The sequence below is a fragment of the Temnothorax nylanderi genome, unplaced genomic scaffold (assembly GCF_030848795.1).
Source record: "Temnothorax nylanderi isolate EJ_2023f unplaced genomic scaffold, tnyl_v1.0 TNYL_tig0213_pilon, whole genome shotgun sequence".
Taxonomy (NCBI): domain Eukaryota; kingdom Metazoa; phylum Arthropoda; class Insecta; order Hymenoptera; family Formicidae; genus Temnothorax; species Temnothorax nylanderi.
Window position 1 is genome coordinate 103749 of NW_027249275.1, and position 23162 is coordinate 126910.

Genomic DNA, 23162 nt, shown 5'->3' on the forward strand with positions numbered 1-23162 from the left:
TACCCAGACAATATTTTCTTAAATATTTGAAATATATTTTTGAAATATTAATTTAAATCTACATATTTATTGTTTTATAATCTCGTTCCAAAATATTTAAAAAATATTTTAAATTTATTTATTATTGGCTTTATAATCTTCTTTCAAATATTTTTGAAATATTATGAAATATTCTTAATTAAGAAAGATGCATGGTAGCGCATCTTTCCGTGATAGTTTGCAACGACGCCACTAAGCGGCGCATAATGGTAAGACTAACTCGTAAGTAAATTTCAGTTGAGGGCTAATATAAGCAGGCTTCCTGCGAAGCAAAATCATGACATCCGCGAGACATATCTTTGTCAGCAATACAACGCAAGGCTCAACCAAAATTGCTGCAATGATTTTTTTGACATAATCTGGCGGACATAGAAACATTTAAAAAATATGTTTGTGAATTATTTTAATCTTCCTAAAAAATATTTTGTGCTGTATGGGTATGGACAAAGTCTGCTCGGTTTTTGCTGCCAATCTGTTCTCAGGTCGAGCGCGCACTGCGCAGGCTCTGTTCGGTTTTTGCTGCCAATCTACTGCCAGGTTATGTATGCAGGCTCTGCGCAGTTTCTGTTGGCAATCTGCTTACATTGCCTGTCAGCAGGCTCTGTCGACAGAACACGAGCTTAATGCGGACACAGATGGCTATGGTTTTGGTGTGGGATTTTGATCAAATTTGCTGCCAATCTGCGCGCATTCTGCTAACATTTTGCTATCTGGGTCGTTCTATCTTTCTTTTTTGGTAATGAGTAACAAAGATAAAACGATACTGTGTCGACTTGTGTCGCTTGCTGGAAAGCTCCTATTATGAATATATTTCATCCACGCACAAGGATTGTTGTATTGTAAAGCGGGGAACACATACTTTTGCATAACGCATAATACGTAAGCATAAGAAAACTGATTGGTCTATTTCCTTATGCACATGTGTATGGACCAATCAATTTTCTTATGCTTACGCATTATGCGTTGTGCAGAAGTGTGTGCTCCCCGCTTAAAGGTCTATCCAGACAAACTTGCATAGGTGCATAACTATATGCATAAAGAAACGGATTGGTCTATTTCCTTATGCACATGCATATGGACCAATCAATTCTCTTATGCTTATGTTTATGCGCTATGCAAGTTTCAGGACCAATGAACATCTCATGTAAATTAATATGGCGACTTTATACTGGATGCTCATTAAGCCCGGTGTCCACGATGCAAGAACTGTGTCCAAGTTTCGGTTTAAGCCAATGAAACTGCTACTTTTCTGTAAGAGCTGCAAGTTGATTGGCTTAAGCCTTGTGTACACGATACTAGAAATCGGTCCGAGTTTCGGTTTAACCCAATCAACTTGCAGCTCTTACAGAAAAGCAGCAGTTTCATTGGCTTAAGCCTTGTGTACACGATACTAGAAATCGGTCCGAGTTTCGGTTTAAAGCCTTGTGTACACCAACTTGCAGCTCTTAAGTCTTGTGTACACGATACTAGAAATCGGTCCAAGTTTCGGTTTAAGCCAATCAACTTGCAGCTCTTACAGAAAAGCAGCAGTTTCATTGGCTTAAACCGAAACTCGGACCAATTTCTAGTATCGTGTACACAAGGCTTTACAGAAAAGCAGCAGTTTCATTGGCTTAAACCGAAACTCGGACCGATTTCTAGTATCGTGTACACAAGGCTTTAAACCGAAACTTGGACACAGTTCTTGCATCGTGGACACCGGGCTTTAGTTTAGTGGTCTAAAGCCTTGTGTACACGATACTAGAAATCGGTCCGAGTTTCGGTTTAAGCCAATCAACTTGCAGCTCTTACAGAAAAACAGCAGTTTCATTGGCTTAAACCGAAACTCGGACCGATTTCTAGTATCGTGTACACAAGGCTTTATGCTACGTTTATGCCAAACTATATATTTTGTGTGCGATGGCCTTAATGCTGGGTCTACAATGTGAGTCGTGGGTCGTGGATCGTAGGAAATTGACTACCCTTAAGAAAAAGAACTGAGCAGTTGCACCAGTAACTGATGAAGTTGAATCAGTAACTTGTGATGTTCTATCAGTGACTGAATACGAGAGTCAGTTACTGGTAATGCTTTTCAGTTGACGTCCAGTTTTAATAATCAGTTTCTACAATACTGGTTAGACACTGAGTGTTGTCATCAGTAACTGATGACTGGACCTCAGTTTTTTTTAACGGTTTGTCAGATACTGATTATATTCTTCAGTTGACACCCAGTTTTAATAATCAGTTTCTACATTACTCTAAAAACTGGTTAGACACTGAGTGTTGCCATTAGTAACTGATGACTGGTCCTCAGTTTTTTTAACGGTTTGTCAGATGCTGATTATGTTCTTCAGTTGACGCCCAGTTTTAATAATCAGTTTCTATATTAATCTAAAAAACTGGTTAGACACTGAGTGTTGCCATCAGTAACTAATGACTGGTCCTCAGTTTTTTTTAACGGTTTGTCAGATACTGATTATGTTCTTCAGGCAAGTTTATAGAACTGGTGAAAGTTCAATTGATTCAATTGATCAACCGAACAACATGGAAGTTCTATCAGTTACTGATCAATATAAAACTGAATAAAACTGGACCAATATTGACCAGTTCTTTTAACAGTAACTGGTACAACTGTTCCTTTTATCAGTAACTTGTTTCAATATACTGATCGTGCTGTCACAGTTACAATAATCAGTTATCCACCAGTTAGTGCCCAGTTTTTTTAATCAGTAACTAGTATAACTGTTTCTTTTATCAGTAACTTGTTTCAATAAACTGATCGTGCTGTCATCAGTTTCAATAATCAGTTATCCACCAGTTAGTGCCCAGTTTTTTTATCAGTTTTGACTGCATTTTTTCTTAAGGGTAATCACAGTCGAATTTGAGGAGAATAATCGTCTGTGATTGATCAATTTCTTGCGACTCGCGATTTGCGACTGCTTGCGACTCGCATTGTAGAAAATTGATTGGTCTATTTCCTTATGCATATGTATTTGGACCAATCAATTTTCTTATGCTTACGCATTATGCGTTGTGCAGAAGTGTGTGCTCCCCGCTTAAATCAATGAGTATCCAGCATAAAGTCGCCATATTGATTTACATAAGATGCTCATTAGTCCAGCGGTCTTATGCTATGCTTATGCAGCCTATGCGCGATGGCCTATACGCTCGTTACGTTCCGCGTAATCCGCTCCATGGAACGCTAGCGAGGTCGATTCTGTATCTTGGGACGAGATGAAAATTACAAAAGTGAGGAAATTCACTAGAGAATCTACAATTTCATTTGTCGAAATCTAGTAAATCTGTTCACTTTTGTAATTTTTACCTCGTCTCAAAATACAGAATCGACCTCCTGGGCTGCGTTCCAAAATTCACTCTAGTTAACTAAAGCCCGGTGTCCACGATGCAAGAACTGTGTCCAAGTTTCGGTTTAAGCCAATCAACTTGCAGCTCTTAAGCCCGGTGTCCACGATGCTAGAACTGTGTCCAAGTTTCGGTTTAAGCCAATGAAACTGCTACTTTTCTGTAAGAGCTGCAAGTTGATTGGCTTAAACCGAAACTTGGACACAGTTCTTGCATCGTGGACACCGGGCTTAAAATGCTATAGTGTATGTACAGACGGCGTCATTAATGCTTTCCTAGCTGTGTTCTGGGGATTTCTATAGTGCACGTTACATGTACTATGCCTTCAGGTGGAAGGCATTGGGAGCTTTCCAGCAAGCGACACAAGTCGACACAAACGTCATTCTATCTTTCTTTTTTGGCAATGAGTAACAAAGACAAAACGACACTTGTGTCGATTTGTGTCGCTTGCTGGAAAGCTCCCATTAATGACGCCGTCTGTACGTGACGTAAACTATAGATTTTAGTTACCCAGAGTGAATTTTGGAACGCAACCCAGACGTTTCAATTGTGTTCCAAAACTCATCACAAAAATTATATATTTCTTTTTTTTGTAGCTGTGTTCCGAAATTTATCAAGAAAAAGACGTTTTAATTTCGATGCCGAAAGTATCACGCGTAAACGTTATATTGGCACGTGTAAATTTACGAGGATGTCTTTATTGTGAACGCGGGGTTTTCTCGTAACCTTGACGAAAATGCGCGGGCAGTAATCGAGAGTCGAGATTGTAATTGAATTCGTAAAGTATAAACGGCCGACTGTAAAAACAATGTGAAACGATCGTGACAGAACTATCGTAGTGTTGCTAATTGTTTTTTAATTCATGTGTTTCCTCTGTTTGTTTTTTTTTTACTTCAACTAACTACAATCAACTCGCATTGCGATCATGTCGTGGAAGGTAAAATATTGTTGTCTAATATTGAAAAATATTGATTAATGTCCTTAGCTTTACAGGGACTTCATGTATAATGTAAAAGTTTGTTGCGCGAGAGACATATTAGCAACGTTCAACGTCGCAATTCATATATCGTTCATGTACACTTTGCATCGCTTTTCAGAGAAGAATTAAGGCAACGCCACAAGAACTTGCCTATCGCGAGAAACATTTTCATGGTAGGTTAATCGTGCCATACAATTTATAGGTACATAAACTTTAAATACAATGATACATATACATATTTATGTCATTGAATAAAATTATGCAAACGGAAAGATCAATCATGATCGTTCTTTTAATTTTTGATAAACAATTGTTCTTATGCATATATATTTATTTATCAAAAACTAAAAAAAATCATGGTTACTACATTAACATATCTCTGTTTGCAGAATTTTATTTATATGAAGATGCTTTATAATAATATAGAATTGTACACTTTAATTTAGATATTAGAATTATCAGAGATAAGCAAATAGTGTGTACAGCCTGTGGCAATGAATTAAATATTGAGACAAAACAAATCTTTTCTAATCCTGTCATTGGAATACTGCTGTGTAAGGTGAGATGTTGCATACTCATTGATATTCTATAATATAAAAAGTTAAAAGCTTTTCGTATTTAAAGCCTAAAGTGGTAAAAAAAACCCAAAAACTGAATAGATTCTTTTTTGTTGATTGTGTATTAATTATACAATGTTATGTAATTTTATATTATTTTTATTTTTTAGGTATGCTGGAATCACTTGAAGAATATAGAGGCAAAATTTGATAAAGACGAAGCTAAAAGGTATTGTTATATATGTGGCGAGAGCAAGAAATTGTTCGTGTGCTGTAATAAAGACTGTTTTTCGGCATTTTGCAAGGTAATGTATTCAGAGTATAACTTAATAAGTATATCAATCATTCAAACATGATAGTATACCTACATGATTATGAATCGTTTTATATTTTTAGGGATGTATAAAGAGGAATGTGAACTTATCACTGCTGGATGCAGAAAAAAAAGACTGGAAATGTTTTACATGTAATTCTAAACCAATTTGGGACTTGAGAGGCATATGTGCTGCTGTAATGGATTCTCTTCCCAAGTGAGTACAATATAAGTATCAAGCATATAAATATTGCTTGTAAAATTTTCAAATTGTAAAAATGTACATTTTTATTTCTGACACATGTATACATTCATGTTTCTTAAATGTATTGATATGTATTTCTTTATCATAATATTTTTGTTATGTATATGTGGATAGAATATAGATATGCATATTGTTACTAGCTAGCTAATTGTTACATTACTATTTTTGTTACAAAACTAAAATATCAAAGGTTTTGGAAGTAATGGCAACTTAGTAATTTTCTTATAGATTAAGTTGCATGCTTAGTATACCATGCAATATGCACTATTCTGTAATTTAATGTACAATTTATAATGTTTTATTAATACTGTTAGTCCGTTCTGTTCTAACATAATTTGATAGAAGAAGAAAGTTCTGTATAAGCAAGATGTGCAAAACTGAAGAACAAAATAGAATCTCGCGTTTTTTAGCTACAGGACTGGCTGACAGATACTAAAAGTTCGAGAATAAACAAGTTAAGGAAGAATATGAGGGATATGCATGTATACACAATACTTCAAATACGTTTGGAAAAAGAGAAGATATATACATGTGGAATGGATCTTCTGTTTCAGAAAGGGTAACAAGAGAAGCATCAAGATTGAAAAACGTATATTACCATCTCAGGTACAACGAGTAGAGAAAACCAGAGAAGTGCAAAAAGTCTTGCAATCATTGTGCGACAGAGAGGATGACGATTCTTCCACAAAGTCATTCATTTCTGCAAGATTCGTGCAGAAAGTAGATACTAAAAATCGTCGTACGAATCCCGATACAAGTTCCATTCGGCAGAAAACAACAATGGAAGTAGATCTAACAGATTCATCCAGCGAGAGTTCGTCTGTATTCTCGAATAAAAGAGATAAACGAAGTAAAAGCGACAAAGATCAAAAAGCGAAATCCACACGAGATTCTAGCGGTCGAAACGTGCAGAAAGATTCAAGATCCGTTATAAAAGAAAGAACATCAAAGAGACCCATAATATCTAGTGATTCGATGGATTCTACCGATTCATCGTCAAAAACGATTACAGGAAAACGTACAAGTAAACGTAATGTTAAGTCTGAAAAAATAGTGAAACGTAAAACGAATAGTAATCGTATACATTCTTCTGATAGTGAAAGTGACGAGAACGATACGAAAAGAGTGTCGAATGTATCCAAGAGAATTTCAAAAGATACTAGACAACAGAATAAGAAAATGGAGAATTCTTATAATGCAAAGTCGAAGAATAAAGCGAAGAGGTGTCATGACTCGACTAGTGAATCCGAGGACGAAGAACATAAAAGACGAAGTAGGAAGAAACGTTCGGAAACGAGTCGGACATCACACGGTAGTAACAATGAACGAAAACGCGACAAGTCGTCGAATTCGCGGTTTTCTAATATTCAAGAAGATGATTCGGATAATAGTTCGAGTAAAGAATTTCAGAAAATAAAACTTCAAAAGGTGAATCACAATAAGTACTCTATGAGGAAGTTGGTAGACTTAGAAATAGATCATACTAAGTCACCCAGCGTGAAAAATTCTGTGAATGATAAGAGCGAAAAGCAGATCGACGAACAAGCGGATCAGAATTTTAATGATATAAAAAAGATTTTAAAGGACTGCAAAGAGAAATGCTCAAACTTTCAGATGTTTATAGAAAGTATAGAGCAGCTATATGGCAAAGGAGATGAAGAGCAACTCGTACTGAAGTCCGCAGAAAATATTGATAAGTTGAAAACGGTGTTGGAGGAAAAGCGAAAGGCTTTAACAACTTCTTATCAGTTGTGGTCTAAGAATAGAAAAAAATCTGCTACGAAAAGGTACAAAGTAATTAGCGATGATGAACAGTCTTCAGAAGAATGTAAAAAACGCACGGTGGACGAGGATATACGCATCTCCGGTGACGAGCAGGGCGGAAATAAGGCTGTGTCCGAATGTGACAGCGAGGAAATTTTTTCAGCGAACGAAACAAAAACAGGCAAGATGCAGAAAATGCAAGCAGCTCAGAGCAAAGCAAGTACAACAAGAACGAAAAATAACAATGGGACTAACACCGATGAGGAAGAAGATAGAATGTCAGTGAATGAGTCGAAGAATAACGATAAAGATAACGTAGATATAAGGAATGATTTAGCCATCTCTCCTGTAATAGGTACTTTAAAAGAGAAGAAGACCAGCACAGAACGATCAAGTAAAAAGCAACTACTTTCAGAATGCAATAAGAATAACAACAAGATACAACCGACAGATGAAAATACTAATACTAACGATGAAGCAAGTTTGAATAATGATATTTATAACGACGAAACTGAAATTGAAGATTCTCCTTCGAGAGATAACTGCAAGGAAAGGACATTGGAAAATGATGAAGTAGGTCAATCAAGCAAAAGAAATATAATCAACGAGTCAACAGATTTGTTCGACACATCTTTTGAAGATGCAGGAGAGAACAGAACGGAAGTCGAAATAGAAACAAATTGTGACAAAGAAAAGCTTTTGCATACATCTAAAGATAAATTTTCAGATCCTTGCAAAGATCCCTTGAAAGATAAAGTTCCAGACGAAGAAGAGAAGGCATCTCTTTTGTCTTATAACATGGGAGAAGAGGAAGATTTATCAAATCAAGTTGCTCAGGAGAAAATGGCATCTTCAGCCACTAAGGAAGCTCATGACGACTCAAAAACAAACGGAAAAACGCACACCGACAATGAATCTCTCGATGACGCTGAAGCATTGGCAAAGAAAGCTCTGCTGGCAACAGATTCTGACACGTCCGACACATTGCCGGATAAAAACGTAGCTAAACTAACTGAAGATTTAAAAGTCACAAACGATACTAATCAAACTGAAAAGAACAAAACGGAAGATGATGATTCTGATAGCGTTAGTACAGTAATGCTTTCAACATTTATAAAAGAGACGAATACCGACGAAAAGAATACTATCACTGATGAAGGCGAAACTAAAGTTGAAAAGAAAAGTGATAATCGATTGGACAAGAAATCTCGCAAAAAAAAGAGTTCTTCAGATGAGGATGCTAAGATCGCCAAAGCAGAAAGAGCTGCCAAGCGAGCTCTCTTAGAATCAAATTCAGATGATTCTACGTCCTTATCGTCGGAGTCGGGAAAACTCACCGACAAGAAGTCTGAATCAGATTCTTCTGAAAAAAATACCAAAGCGAAGCTGTCGCTCCTGGCATCTTCCAGTGAAATCTCCAGTCCCGAAATGGCAAATGTTTCGAAGAGCACTAAACGTAATCATGAGCCTGATAGTGATAGAGAATCTGCAGTCACTAGGTTAAAGAAGAGAAGACTTAACCTCGACAAAAATTACTACTACAAAAATGATAAGAAATTGAGAATGTCCTGCAAAGTTTATTTAAATCGATTAAGCGCAGAAGTTCTTGAATGCCATTCACGTGCGTTAGGAAAGTCAACAGAGTATCTGGAACATAAGGCACTCAAAAGGTATCGAGAAATTTCTGTAAAACGTCTGTCTATTGTCTTACAACGTTCAACATAATTTGAATTTCTGTTTGATATTAGAGTTTTAACTGTTTCAAGTATGTGATAGGTGTGATAGAACTTATATAGGGTGCGATCCATTAGACACTTCAAACGCTTCAGAGCATCATTTTGTCCTTGTTTAACATTTGATAAACAACAAGTATGAAATGTTTCCAAGAGCATTTAGAGCGCCAAGTGGATCGCATAGACTTATATACTTATTTAGGATTTATGGCATGATTATATTATAAAGTAGTGAAGTTTAAGTTTGCTTGAGGTTATGTCATACTAAGTCACATATGAAAATTTGGTAATATTATGATAATAATAAATATACTATTAGCGTTTATTGGCATTATTTTTATTACTATAGAACGATTTATCAAATGTTCCGATGTATTGTTTCTATCATACGCCAATTACGCAGCCACAAAGTATAGAAATTTTTTTCATTCGTACTCTGACTAAAGGATTTTTATTTTATAAAATTTGTAAGCAGATACGTACAGAAGTATAAAATTTAGAGTTTTCTATCAAAATTAAAATTTCTTTATTAATGAGAAAAAATCTCGAACTTAGGATAAAAATGCAGAACAGCATACTTAACAGCATAATTAATCATATTCAATTGGCATTTATTATTTAATTCAACACGATTGTAAAGTATAATGAATACAAGTTTACTCATATAATAAACGCTTTTTCAAATCGACAATTCTTTGGATCAATTATATTGAAAAATGTTTCACTTTTTTGTAATATATAACTCTAATGTATTTATTTATATATACTTTTATATAAATAGTACCTACAATTTCTGCGGACTAAAATATGTTTGTATATCGTGAACTGGATATTATTTTTTACAAACTTGTTTTGAGTGAAATAGACATCCTTATTATACAATAAATTTTTCAAGTGACTTTAACTTATGTATTAGTTGGTTATTATCCAAAGTACCTTATTTCCATTATCCTTTACAGTCTTATTAATTTGGATAAACTTGAAAAGAGCCGCAAGAAAAATGCAAAGAAAGATTCCGATTCGTTGACGGATGATGATTCGTCCTCAAAAATTGCGAGAAGCTCAAATAAGCAAAAGGAAAAAGCCAAAGAGGAGTCTTTGATGGATCATTTGAAAAGACTAGAGAATGACAATATCTCACCAACCGTAGAAATGGTTTCTGATACTGATATCGAAGAATCAGTTCATCAAATAAGTAAAGTAGACGATATGCCTGTGTCTAATGAAGCTCTAATGTCAGAGGCAGATAGAATCGCGAAAGAGAATCTATTAAATACCTCTGATTCAAGTGGTAAGCAATTTGATATTAATGGAAATAGAATTATTATGCATAAAACTTTCTTCAAATATGAAACGTTCAAAGTATATGGCACAACTTACTCTCGATTCAGCACACTTGGTATTGATTTTTGAAAAAAAGATTGAAAAAAAACATCCTCTTTTATCATAACTTGAACCTTTAATTCGATGAGTTTATATAAAATTAGATCACAAATGAGATTCTTACTAAAATTGATTCAGGTTTAAATGAGAAATAAGTTTGTGTTATCTACCTGCACTCTTAATGTTTAATTCATCAAGATATTTTACATTTAAAATTCTGCAATTTATAAACTTGTTGATATCTCAATATAAAAACGAACGACTTTTAATAATTAGATCTGTTTTTTAAAATCTATAATTAGATATTAAAACACTAGATTATTGTTTTTCATTTCATTGATTGATTTAGGTCTCTCATAAACCTAATAATCTTGCTGAAAGGAATGTTTAGCTACGTTTCTTAATTTTTATGTTTGAAACTTTTAATGTTAAAAATAACTCAATATCAAATTATTTAATCACACACATATAATATTATATTAAATCACATATAATAATTATATTATGCAGTCACATATCACACCTCGAAAAGAATACTGTCTCCAACTAAAAAATTCACGATTTTCAAAAGAGAAAAATTTAATTCAATTTTTTGAATTGTGAGATAACTGCAATTACAATAATGATATTTTGTTATAATAAAATTTATACTGTTTCTTGAAGGTCTGACATGTCAATTCACTATGACACTATTCGTCTAGGAAACTGCAATTGTAACTAATCGGTAAAAAAAATAACGACCCTTCTGCTCCGTGCAGCGAATTTTACATATAGATTTATTACACTATTATAGCACATAGTTAACACTTTAGGCATACTTTTGAGCTTAATTCAAAATCAAAATTTTTTTCAGTTGTGACAGTATTCTTCTCGGGGTGCGATGTAGTGTATCACAAATATTTTATGTTATGTTTATTTAAATTTAGAAAAAGAAGTAGCGGTGGACAGCGATGATAATATAAACAATGATGATAAAGATAAAACAGTAGAGAACAAGAAAAAGAAGCATCAGAAGACTGAAGAGAAAACTTCAAAACAAGAAGTAAGATATTTTTTTATTGTTTAATAAAAAATATCAATAGATAGAATATAAGAAGAAAATCACTGGTCACGGAATCAAAATCATTGATTAGAATAGAAACATGGCTCCTCAATTATTAATTATCATATCGTATCTGTTATGTATCTGTTATATAAGATAAATTTTGCAATAAATAAACTCTTGTTTTTGGCCAAAATGTTTTAGAGCAAGAAAGACAAAAGCGATTGGAGGCGAGACAAGCTACTGACAACTAAATTCTCCGATACTGATTCCGAATCCGAGAGAGAAAAATGGAAGAAGAAACAAGAAAAAATTGCAAATGAATCGAAAGAAAATAAGTAAGTAACTTACCTTGTTTTATTTTATTTTAGAAACTGTGTACAATTTTATCTCTAATTATTTGCAGCAGCGATTCTGATGAAGAAAGATTGAAATCTAAGAAGAAGAAGAAGAAGAAAGGCGCACGAAGAATCTTAGATTCGGATTCAGATGTCAAAATAACGGATGTAGATTCTGACTCTTCTGAAGCTTCAAGTGCCAAACAGAATTCAAGCGATTCAGAAAGCGATTTAAGAAGAGAAAAGGAGAAATTAAGACGGAAGAGACGCAAACGCGGTGATAGCAATTCGTCGGATACAGATTCTTCGCTTACCGAGAAGAAGTAAGTTGATAAATATTACATTTTATTTCTACCTATCCTTATTCTGTACGTTTAAGCTTATGATGTTATGTGATTTGTAGATCAAAACCGAAACGAAAGCGAATCAAGAAAATGGCGTCTGACAGTGATAGTAGTAATGCGGAAATTAAGAACTCGCAAGGATCCACGCCCGGTGGGCCGGGTGGCCGGAAAAATATACGAAAAGTTTTGAAGGACAAGCAAGTGGCGGAAGATACGAAACTAGCCGCTAAGGAAGAGGAGGAGAGACTTAAACGTATCGCCGAACGTCAGGCTCTGGTATGCCCCACACTTGCGTTACCAACTTCCATTTATCATTAACACATTTTACACGTAGATACTTTTTTTTTACAGTATAACGAGATGTATGAGATGAGACTCGCCGGCGAAGAGAAAGTGGACAAGCTCGTTTTAGACTTTGATACGGAGACAAAGAAGGAGCTCGTTACTGTGCATGAGGAATTGGTGAAGCGTCTAAAGCCGCATCAAGCGCAAGGCATCAAATTTATGTGGGACGCTTGTTTCGAGTCTCTAGAAAGGGTGAAGACTACATCTGGATCTGGATGTATAATCGCGCACTGCATGGGCCTGGGCAAGACGTTACAGGTGATCGCGCTGACACACACGCTTCTCACTCACGAGGAGACGAACATTAAGACAGTACTGATAGTTTGTCCGCTAAGCACGGTGCTTAATTGGCTAAATGAGTACAATACATGGCTGAAGGATTTGGATGATATCGAGGTTTACGAACTGACAAAGTGAGTATTTGATACTCAACATTTAAAAGTTGTTTTACATAATTATCTTTTTATCTATAACTTTTATCCAAAGAGTGTAACACAATTTCGCAGTCAGAGTTTTGATGTTATCCGAATAAAGGAAAATATTTCCAGATTTAAGAAGAATTTTGAGAGGAAGTACCAGTTGCAGAGATGGCAAAGAACCGGCGGTGTGATGATCATTGGCTACGAAATGTTCCGTAATCTTACGGGTCCGAATAAAAATATTCGGAAAGGCATGAAAGAAGCGATATTAGAATGCCTAGTTGATCCGGGTGCCGATCTTGTTGTCTGTGACGAAGGCCATTTACTAAAAAACGAGGATACTGCATTAAGTAAATGCATGAGAAGCGTGAAAACTTTGAGACGCGTAGTACTTACTGGAACACCATTACAGAACAATTTAATAGAATGTAAGTATCTTATAAAATATTGAGTAAACTTCCGCATAAAGTCTTGCCGTCGCACGATTATGGCCGATAAATAAAAATCCATATCTGTTTATTCACGAAATGTATTTACTGTAGTAAAAGTACTACTATTTACCACAAAATCATACAACAGTACTTGACATTAATTGATTTTTAAAATAATGGTTTCGTTTCGATAACTCAATCACATATTAACGTTAATATAACTTTTGTTTCACTACTACTTTGCAACCACTTATTATGACTAATGGGTTTATACAAACTTTTTTCTTCATTTTGATGTGAGGAATAGACTCTAGAAGTTTGTCCAGGTATTTCGTGAACACTCTATACATATGTTTTAAAAATATTTTCTGTTTATTTAACTATATTTCGCAGATCACTGCATGGTGCAGTTTGTGAAACCGAATCTGCTGGGTACGAAGAAAGAATTTTTAAATAGATTTGTAAATCCGATAACAAACGGCCAGTTTGATGATTCCACTGCTTACGACGTTAAATTAATGAAAAAACGTGCGCACGTGTTGCACAAAATGTTGGAGGGTAGTGTACAGAGATTCGATTACTCTGTGCTTACACCGTTCTTGCCGCCTAAACAAGAATATGTTATTTTCGTCAGATTGACAGATACGCAAGTTAAAATGTATCAATATTACTTGGAGAATCTTGCCAGGTGAGTCTCTTGAAGATCTTATATATTTATCGCGCTCTCTTTTTATTTAAACAATTTAAAATGCAATTAATTTAAAAATATAATTATTTAGTAAATTAGGTTGAATATATTACCTCGTATGCTTTTCCTCTATAGACGTCATGCTGGTGGTCAAGGAGGAACTCTCTTCGCGGATTTCCAAGCGTTACAAAGGATCTGGACGCATCCCGTAGTCCTACGTCTGAACGCGGAGAAAATAGAAAGGGCAAATGAGAAAAAAGAACTTAGCGAGTCGGAGGGTTCGATAAAAGATTTTATTAATGACGACACTACCGATATAGAGACCACCAGCATTAACAGCGATTCGAGCAATGACAGTGACGTTCAGGCAGTGACGATCGATGATGATAAAAACGTTCTCAAACCTTCTCGTAGAACGAGAAATAATCCTGTCGGTAAGACTCCGTAATACATATGAACGATGTTTTACACACTTTAATTGATATCAAAGAATAAATTAAATTAACATAAGGAAAATAACATACATATATGTGACGTAATAAAATAATAACAGACTAAAGATATGAAATATTAATATTAGATATTAAATTAACTTTTTAGAAGAGGAACCAGAGGAAGAGCATAAAGAAGAAAATACAGAATCAGCATGGTGGACGCAGTTTGTGCAATCCGAGCATTTTGAAGATATGAGAGTGTCCGCTAAATTGTTACTTCTCTTCGGAATTCTAAAAGAATGTGAACAGATCGGTGATAAAGTGTACGTATCTTGTATCTATCTTTTCGATAAATAATTTTCACATCGCTATTATTTATTATTGTATCGCTTATTATTTGACAGGCTCGTATTCTCGCAATCTCTGTATTCTCTCACTTTAATCGAGGAATTTCTAAGAAGAATAGACGATCAGACTCAGAACGATACGCTCTGTGAAACCCTCGATAATCATACCGGAAGTTGGTCTCTAGGGCTCGATTACTTCCGACTGGACGGTCAGACCTCGCCCGAAAATCGAAATATATGGTGTAAGATATTTAACAAACCCACTAACACGAGAGCAAGATTATTCCTCATATCCACACGCGCTGGAGGATTGGGAATAAACTTAACTGCGGCGAACAGAGTAATTATATTCGACGCCAGTTGGAATCCCTCTCACGATGTACAAAGCATATTTCGGATATACAGGTACTTTTCTCGGCGTCTTCCATTGTTTAATCTGTTTTTTTTTTACAATTATTTATTTTAAGTTTTTGATTTATCGACGGTCATCAGGTTCGGGCAAAAAAAACCGTGCTACGTATATCGATTTCTCGCCGCGGGAACAATGGAGGAGAAAATTTACAATCGCCAAGTTACGAAGCTCTCGCTTTCTTGTCGCGTTGTGGACGAACAACAAATTGAACGGCATTACAGTAATCACAATCTAAACGAGTTGTACATGTTCGAGGGATATAATGATAAAGAGAAACCTACGTTAAATTTACCTAAAGATAGACTACTAGCGGAGATATTTCTGAAGTTCAAGGATTACGTAGAAAATTACCACGAGCATGATTCTCTATTGGAGAACAAGGTGAAAAATATATTTTTTTTTCTTTCATGTAAGAAAATTCATGTAAGTACATTCGTATATTTTACGTAACAAATTTATATTTAACAGGCTGAAGAGGAATTGGACGAAGAGGAACGCAAGCAGGCCTGGTTAGAATATGAAGAGGAGAAGAAGGGAAAACCGCCGATGATGAATACAATGCTAGTAAATCCGATGGCGAATACAGCTTATCAGAATAATATGTTTTTACAGCAGTATAATATGATGATGAATTCTGTGATGCCTCAAAATATGCAGGTTGAGTATGAAAATCTCCAACAGCTTATTCGTAAAGATGTAAGCACTCAATACTATTATATAAAAATATATAAATATATATTTGTCAAACAATTGCTTAAGCACGCAAATTATTTATAATCTTGAATAATTTACAGTATCCTAATGCGACGCCGGAGCAACAGAAATTGATAACGAATCGAGCTTTAATGGAAATGTACAATTATTGGGAAAAACAAGCCACACTATTCAATAAGCAACCTACACAACCAATACGAAATCCAGTTATGCTAGTAATAATCTATTTTATCTATTAGTAACGTTACATACTTAATGTTGACTAAAGTAATTTTAAACAATGAAATTAATAAGATTTTTTTAACTGTCTTTACATGATACACAAATATATTTTGAAGTATAATGTGTATATATATTTTATATATACAGGGTGTTCAAAAAGTCCTGGGCCGGTAGGATGTCTAAAAAATGAAACATTTTAGAAAAAAATGTTGAATATAAAAGTTTTTATCACTCAGAAAGTTTTCATCGAAAAAGAATTTGTAACCAGTGTTTCCTAAATGTCTTGCTAGCAGCTATAAGAATATGTAATAAAATTTAGGGGTTTCCATTTAAAAAATTCAAGGTGACCTTTTCCTGACCTTGAAGATTCATAGTCTATAATATGCCCACTTAATGCGTTGTTTGATACCAAACAACTTTTGTATTTAACATTTTTCTCTAAAATGTCTCATTTTCGAAATATCTTGCCAGCCCGGGACTTTTTAAACATCCTCTATATACATTGCGTGTTTATATATATGTATAATGCATATAATTTTTATAATATAATATTTTACAGAATTTTCAGCAAAGACCACAAACTTCGAATTTTCAACAAAGGCCCCAAGTCCCAAACAATAGCAATGTGCACGTAAATGTAAATGTTTATTCATACACATTGAGTCGTACATTTTTTAAAATATTTATTTGTTATTTTTGTATTTTTGTAGCAACAAGCCACGCAGTTGAACCAATTACTTTCGGGACAATCGATGAATTACATAAATACGAATAAACCTGTGCAGCCAAGCGGTGCACAGATGGCAGATTTACTTCCAAATATTACATATCGAAACACTCCATCGGCTAATAATATAAGCGGAAACACGGACCAAGATATAATAGAGGTACAGTACATGCGCCATGTTGTACTATTTTGTTTCAGTATTATATATGTAATATGTACATATATTATGCTATTTATATTACTAGCACCACAGACGCGCGCTTCGCGCGCGCTATTTAGCTTTAACATTATGCTATTACTATTACACTATTAATTTCTTGATACACACAACTGTCAAAATATACGATGACAGCTGCAAATGAAGTAAGCGCAGCGAGAAAACCAATCAGCATCGCGGAAAAGCGGCAACAATAAATTCGACTATCGACTTAACATGCCTTTTTTTATATAGGATGCTATTTAAATTATGCTATTTAAATTATGCTATTTAAATTATGCTATTTAAATTTACAGGTGATCCCTAGTACGAGTAATGCAGGTGTAACACGCCAGAGCGGAATGAGTAGCACACAAGTAGCTGCACAGCCGATTGATAACAGTAAAATCCAGGAGGAGTAGACTTCGTACACGAATATTTTATACGAATTATTTTACGCGGTAGTATCGGTAGATTGATATATTTCTCGACTAGTTGTAAACTGAGAGAAATGCCGTATACGAAGATATTTACGTTTTCTTATGTAACATAAAAAAATAATAATACTGTGTGTCAAGATTAATTATATTTATATAATCAAGTCTGTGTAAACAAGTTGCGCGTTTACACTTTCAAAATTTTACTATACAATATATACAATTCAGGATAATATAAAATCAAATGCATTTGTGAAGATGCACATCACCAAACGTTTACATAGCGAGGCTTTACTTTATATAAGGGCAAGAGGGATATTAGAAAAAAAAACCCATATAGTTTACATGTATTGCAAGATCTTCACATGTAGCGAGGCTTTATATAAGTCACTTAAAAAAAATCTACATTTTGCAGTTTGTTAATCTATTGTTAGATTGCTTCTTGTTTTTCATTATTAGTTATTAGGTGTATATAGTATTTTCCAAACATTTTTGATAGACATATACATTGATAGTAAATATCCTAAAAAATTACATTTTCTTATCGTAAGTAAGTTATGATTGACTATTAGCACGCATTTCTGTTCAATTTCAATATATGATCATATAATTTATTAATTACATATACTATACGCGCAGACAGAGAATTCTCTCAAGTATTTAAAATATAGATATAACGCTAAATATTGTTCATTGCATTGTAATATCAGAATGTTGTGTTATGATTTTGATATTTTGGAAGAGCATTTCTCCATCCATCCTTTAGCAACGCTCTAAGATATTCTTTTGTTTTTAACATTTTCGGCGAGGCCTCTATGTTAAAATCTTCCGCCCTGTCAATTCTGTGATCATATAATTCCTCCGCGATAATAATGTCCCAATCTGATTTCCATGTCGCATGTGCGAATGGTACCCACGCGGTGTAACGATAATCACTTGTCTTCAAACTATAGCCCATTATATTTATTTCTTTCAAACGGGGCTTGTCGCTGTTAGGACGGAGCGTCGGTTGAATACCTGGTCTTGGATACTGACTGAATGCTGCCTTTTTCCAAGGTATGGTCTGAATATTTGCAAATTTGCACGAGGGACAGATTATATAAGGATGGAGAACTTTTATTTTATATAAAATGTTTGTATAATTAACAATGCAATAAAAAGTATGCCTTACCTGACATTCCAAGGTACTTTTTATAAGTGGTAAGAGTGTGATACCCTCGCCACAAAGATCGAGCGTTTTTTTTCGAGAAATAAGACCATTTCTCGAATGCGACCGATCGTCGTCTGTATCGTTAATTTGACATATCGGTATGGGAACACCCGCTAGATCCGCGACTGTCGGAAATATATCGACGAGCTCCACAGTAGCTTCTGTAACTCGACAGTGTTTTTTGAGATGTAACGCACTGTTCCTGGTAGATTTATTACGTCCTCGTTGAATATATACTCCGGAAAGATTTTCTTTATATTCCCTTACGTATTCTGTAACTATATTCGAAACATCGATCTTTTCGACATCTAATATCATGTATTTCGAATTGATTTTATTTTCCATTTTACCATTGTTTGTAATTTGCGCATTATATTTTGTATGATCTGTAGGTATAGCGCTGTAATTATCGGTATCAGACGTAACCGTTGGAATTGTTATTATCAAAGGTACATGCACGGCAACGTCAAAATTGCTATATTTAGACCAGACAGCATGTTCTCCAAGTGCCCAACCTATTTATTTAATATCAATTAACTATAATGTAACACATACACGACTCTGTGTATATTTTATTTGATTGATTGACCCAGGCAGTACGCATGTCTAAAAGACATCGTGAAGACATCTTTTAGACATAAATGTCTAAAAGACATCTTTATGGCGTCTTTTAGACATACGTGCTGTCTGGATAAACATACCATGATCGGATGTTAATATTACAATAGTATTTTCTCGGATCGTCGAGACGTATAGCTGATGTATAAGCTTGCCGATCATATTATCGATGTAAGATACGGCTGCGTAGTACGATTGGATAATTTGCTTAGCGAACCTTTCTGAAAATAGTAATGACAACCGATGAGGAGTAAAAAATGTAGAGATTCATATATATGTTTAAATATGAAATAAACATATCAATTGCGCGATATACCTGGTATCCTTTCCCAGGGAAATTTCAATTTTAATCTTGCTACATCCTTTCGCCATCGGAGATCGGTCCAAGGATTATATGCAACGTTGTTTACATTTTCCGGCCACAGATACGGTTCGGGCACTTTGAACTTCCATATAGGATGATATTCTGCAGATTGTTTATAACGCAAGCTTTACATTATTCACCTGTTTTTTTTCTATGACATTATTTATTACCTACTTTACATTATTCATCATACATTATTCACCTGTTTTCTTCTATATTTTACGATTATAGAAAATATTACTGAATTACTAAAATGATATCAAATTTATTGAAAAGAGATCGATCTCTTAGATATAATGTTTCTGATTTTGTTATATAATAGAAGCTGAAACTGTACTTAGATAGCGTTCAGGATACTTGAGCGGTACGTGAGGCTTCTGAAAGCCAACAGCCAGAAAGAAAGGATCGGAGTCTTTCCTGTGCTTATGTATGAATTTTCTCGCCTCTCGTAATGTCTCAACATCGGGTAACGTTTTGTTCGGCATGGTTGAAACGCGTACCGGACATATCTGTAAATGCGACACATCAGAGGTACGTTCCATGTAGGCGGCAACATAAAAAAGATATTGCGCGTTACGAGATTTGTTGCCGCCTCCGATTGCGAACTTGTCCTACAGACCGGAGCATTCTTGTACCGATCTGTATACGGATGGAAAGGCTTCTCGGTCCACGAATAGGGACTGTCATCGGATCCATTAGAACTTATGCCTGTATAAATGCCAGTGTTTGATTCGTGAGCCGAGACAAGAAACGCGATTCTTGGTGAAGCGAAGAAGGGTAACTTAAATTCGACCGAACTCTAATTAATTTAATCGTCGATCAAGTAATATCTATATCGTTTTGTTACAAATAAAGTCATTAATTTTGTTGTTTAATAAAATTGTGGTAACAAAGATCAGAGATCAAGGACAACGGGAATGCAATTAGAAATTTTACTGTAAGCAATTCTGCCAATTGAATTAATTAAGCGGATTAATATCCACTTCTATCAATACAGATATTTTTTAATTCTTAGAACTAGAAAAAGATTAAAAGTAAGTTAAACCGTGATTAAAGTTAATCTACATTGATAGAAGAGTGGTGGACATAAATCAGGCGGAGTTCGGTCAAAGTCGCCCTGATTAAAATATTCAGCGTCGAATACGTGGTATATAAGTGTGGCAGAGGAGGGAAAGACCTGTACCACGTAACTTCTCTACCTGGATGAAACACCTTCCCTATGGACATCGTGGTGTATCCATTGTTTTTCAGGTGCTCTGGCAACGTGGTGTAATTGCCCGCCTCGTCGCGCCAGTAGCTGTAAAAATCGTAAAGCCGAAGGGTGTCCGGTCTTCTACTTGTCAGAAAGGAGTTTCTGCTGGGCGCGCATAACGCTTGCTGCAAAACGATCATTGATCAGCTTTATATAGATCCAAACAAGAAAGGACGAAACGCTCGAAAGGGTCCGTCGGAAGGTCAAGATTATGCGAGAAGTAAAGACCTGGGCGAATGCCTCGGTGAAGACAACGCTGTCCTCGGCTAGGGCATCTATATTCGGCGTGTACGCATTGACGTCGCCATAGCATCCTAAAGTAGTTCTCAGATCATCGACGATGATCAGTAAGATGTTCGGACGCGCGACCACGGCGGCAGCATTACATGTCAGCGTAATCGCGACAAAATTAAAGCAGGTCACGGCGAACATCCTGTGATCATTGATGCATGCAAGACAGAAAAAAATGCGCTCGTTGCCGCGTTAGAAAGGCGTTCTCGTTCTCCTCGCCCGCTCCGTTTCCTCGTATATCGTTCCTGAAAAAATTGATGTCAGACCTTCATATTGTGTCATTCTACGCACGACAGACACGTCGAGTAATTTAATTTTACATTAAATAAGAATATCTTATGCTTATGCCAGCAGAATCTGCTAACATAATCAGACAGCAGATTGGCTGCAGAAACTGCGCAGGCAGAGGCTACTGACAGATAATGTAAGTAGATTAGCAGCAGAAACCGCGCGCGTAGAGCCTGGACGGTTCTTGAAGGATCTGTTGAATAATTTGCTGTTTGGATTATATTAGCAGACTGTTATATTCTTCTGTTGGTGTTCTACCGATATCATGTGATGTATCAAAACCAGCATCAAATCTGTAGTCTTTCCGCTGACAAAATTTTGTAGCAGATCGATACTTGATAAGATCTGCTTTCGACTTGGTTGTCTGGGATCCAGGACAGCATGTCTAAAATCGGGACATAAAACGTCACGTCATTAAGGCGCCTTTTAGACATCATATTATCTCGATTTTGGACATGCGTGCTGTCTGGGGTATTAAATAAATGATAATTTATGATATATATTAATGTATATATAACATAATATTAAATAAATAATAATTTATAATATAAATTAATATATTACTATAGAAATAATAATATATTGAGCGTGGAGTAGTTTTGCAGAGTGCGCGGCAATCCTTTCGATCGCGACGCGCGCGAAGTCGCGCGCGTCAGCGGCGATGCGGCGATCACCTGATCAGCCTGAAGTCAGCTGACGTTCTCGCGATGGGCGGCCAGCTTCACGGAGATCCGTCATCATCCGTCCGTCATCGGCGTCATCGAGTGATCGAGCATCCGTGTTTTGTCGCTGTGTCACTTGCGTCACTTCGTACTTTCGTAGCCTCGTTCCAATGTTGCTTCGCTGTACTTTGCTGTCAGCGATGTTTACGCCGCGCGCATAATTCTCGACACGTCATCGCGACGATTACGCGTAGACATTACCACAACGATCGTTTTATTTTCGCTCCTTAACTTATTTATTTCGCGGATCATTGTCGTCCGCTCCTTGTCTACGTATTATTAGTTGCCGAGTTGCTCTAATGGCTATGATTATTCGAGACAGCAAATTTCGATGTTTTACTTCGCCAGGCGCGCGAATCGATTTGCGTATCAGAGTCGATTGCAATAATTGTTTCGCTATGGCCTCGCCTCGATTGTTAAACGGTTTGAACGTGTACAGTGCTGACCAAAAGTTTGATATCATGTAAAATTTAAAAATATTCCAGTGAGATACTGAAAGTCTAATTCATGCCTTCCTCAATATTTTTTCTTAATTAATTTGAAAGTAAATAGGCATTATATTTGGCACAGTTGTGGTTAGTATAATATCATTTAATTTCAAGAAAATTAGACTATGGTCATAAAGTCTTTCTTTCCAAAACTGAGCTGTGGATTATTTTAGAAATTGGAAAAGTCTTCCATTTCTTCAGAAAAAATTAATAAACTTGTAGCTTATCTAGATTAGTAAAAAAAAGTGATTCAATGCAAAAGTGGTTACCTTGGCGAAAAAAAGGTGTTAATACTCTTTTCATTTGTAAAAAATATATTTTTGTAGAACTTTTTAAAACACTTTATTATATTTTTTATTTTATTATAAAACAATAAATAAAATAAAAAATGTTAAATTATAATATATAAGTTGGGTTTTATTTCATATAGTAGAGACATTTTCAATTAATAATCTCAA

The 23162-nt window shown here is 35.3% G+C and overlaps 2 protein-coding genes and 1 long non-coding RNA gene across 6 annotated transcripts in view; 1 reads left to right on the top strand and 2 right to left on the bottom strand.

The window, feature by feature from the left end:
- Positions 1 to 23162, bottom strand: part of LOC139779175 (uncharacterized) — a 93969-nt gene that overhangs the window by 11735 nt on the left and 59072 nt on the right. The window lies entirely within an intron of this gene.
- LOC139779190 (uncharacterized) lies at positions 4001 to 18646 on the top strand. Of its 4 annotated transcripts, none has more exons than XM_071717462.1 (23): positions 4001 to 4318; positions 4367 to 4533; positions 4750 to 4919; positions 5088 to 5222; positions 5314 to 5447; positions 6050 to 8929; positions 9952 to 10283; positions 11302 to 11417; positions 11622 to 11755; positions 11824 to 12078; positions 12159 to 12375; positions 12451 to 12857; positions 12993 to 13291; positions 13688 to 13982; positions 14118 to 14416; positions 14583 to 14739; positions 14821 to 15168; positions 15256 to 15556; positions 15644 to 15871; positions 15970 to 16104; positions 16671 to 16748; positions 16822 to 16998; positions 17352 to 18646. In XM_071717462.1, exons 5-23 carry the CDS (start codon positions 5431 to 5433, stop codon positions 17454 to 17456), a joined length of 6780 nt encoding a protein of 2259 aa, XP_071573563.1. In that variant the 5' UTR covers positions 4001 to 4318; positions 4367 to 4533; positions 4750 to 4919; positions 5088 to 5222; positions 5314 to 5430; the 3' UTR covers positions 17457 to 18646. The 4 variants fall into 4 exon arrangements, with proteins under 4 accessions (XP_071573563.1, XP_071573562.1, XP_071573560.1 ...); XM_071717461.1 differs by having other exon boundaries at positions 4375 to 4533; XM_071717459.1 differs by having other exon boundaries at positions 4479 to 4533; positions 4807 to 4919.
- On the bottom strand, positions 17807 to 22927 carry Ids (iduronate 2-sulfatase). The gene is given in 10 exon segments (XM_071717475.1): positions 17807 to 18207; positions 18209 to 18534; positions 18643 to 19196; positions 19383 to 19520; positions 19616 to 19765; positions 20001 to 20172; positions 20241 to 20371; positions 20863 to 21040; positions 21144 to 21879; positions 22059 to 22927. Coding segments are annotated over 9 exon segments (1899 nt in total). The 5' UTR covers positions 21348 to 21879; positions 22059 to 22927; the 3' UTR covers positions 17807 to 18161.

Coding starts and splice junctions, on each gene's coding strand:
- LOC139779190 (XM_071717459.1), top strand. Junction 5,223..5,313: donor GTTTTTCGGCATTTTGCAAG/GTAATGTATTCA, acceptor TTATATTTTTAG/GGATGTATAAAGAGGAATGT. Junction 8,930..9,951: donor GAACATAAGGCACTCAAAAG/GTATCGAGAAAT, acceptor TATCCTTTACAG/TCTTATTAATTTGGATAAAC.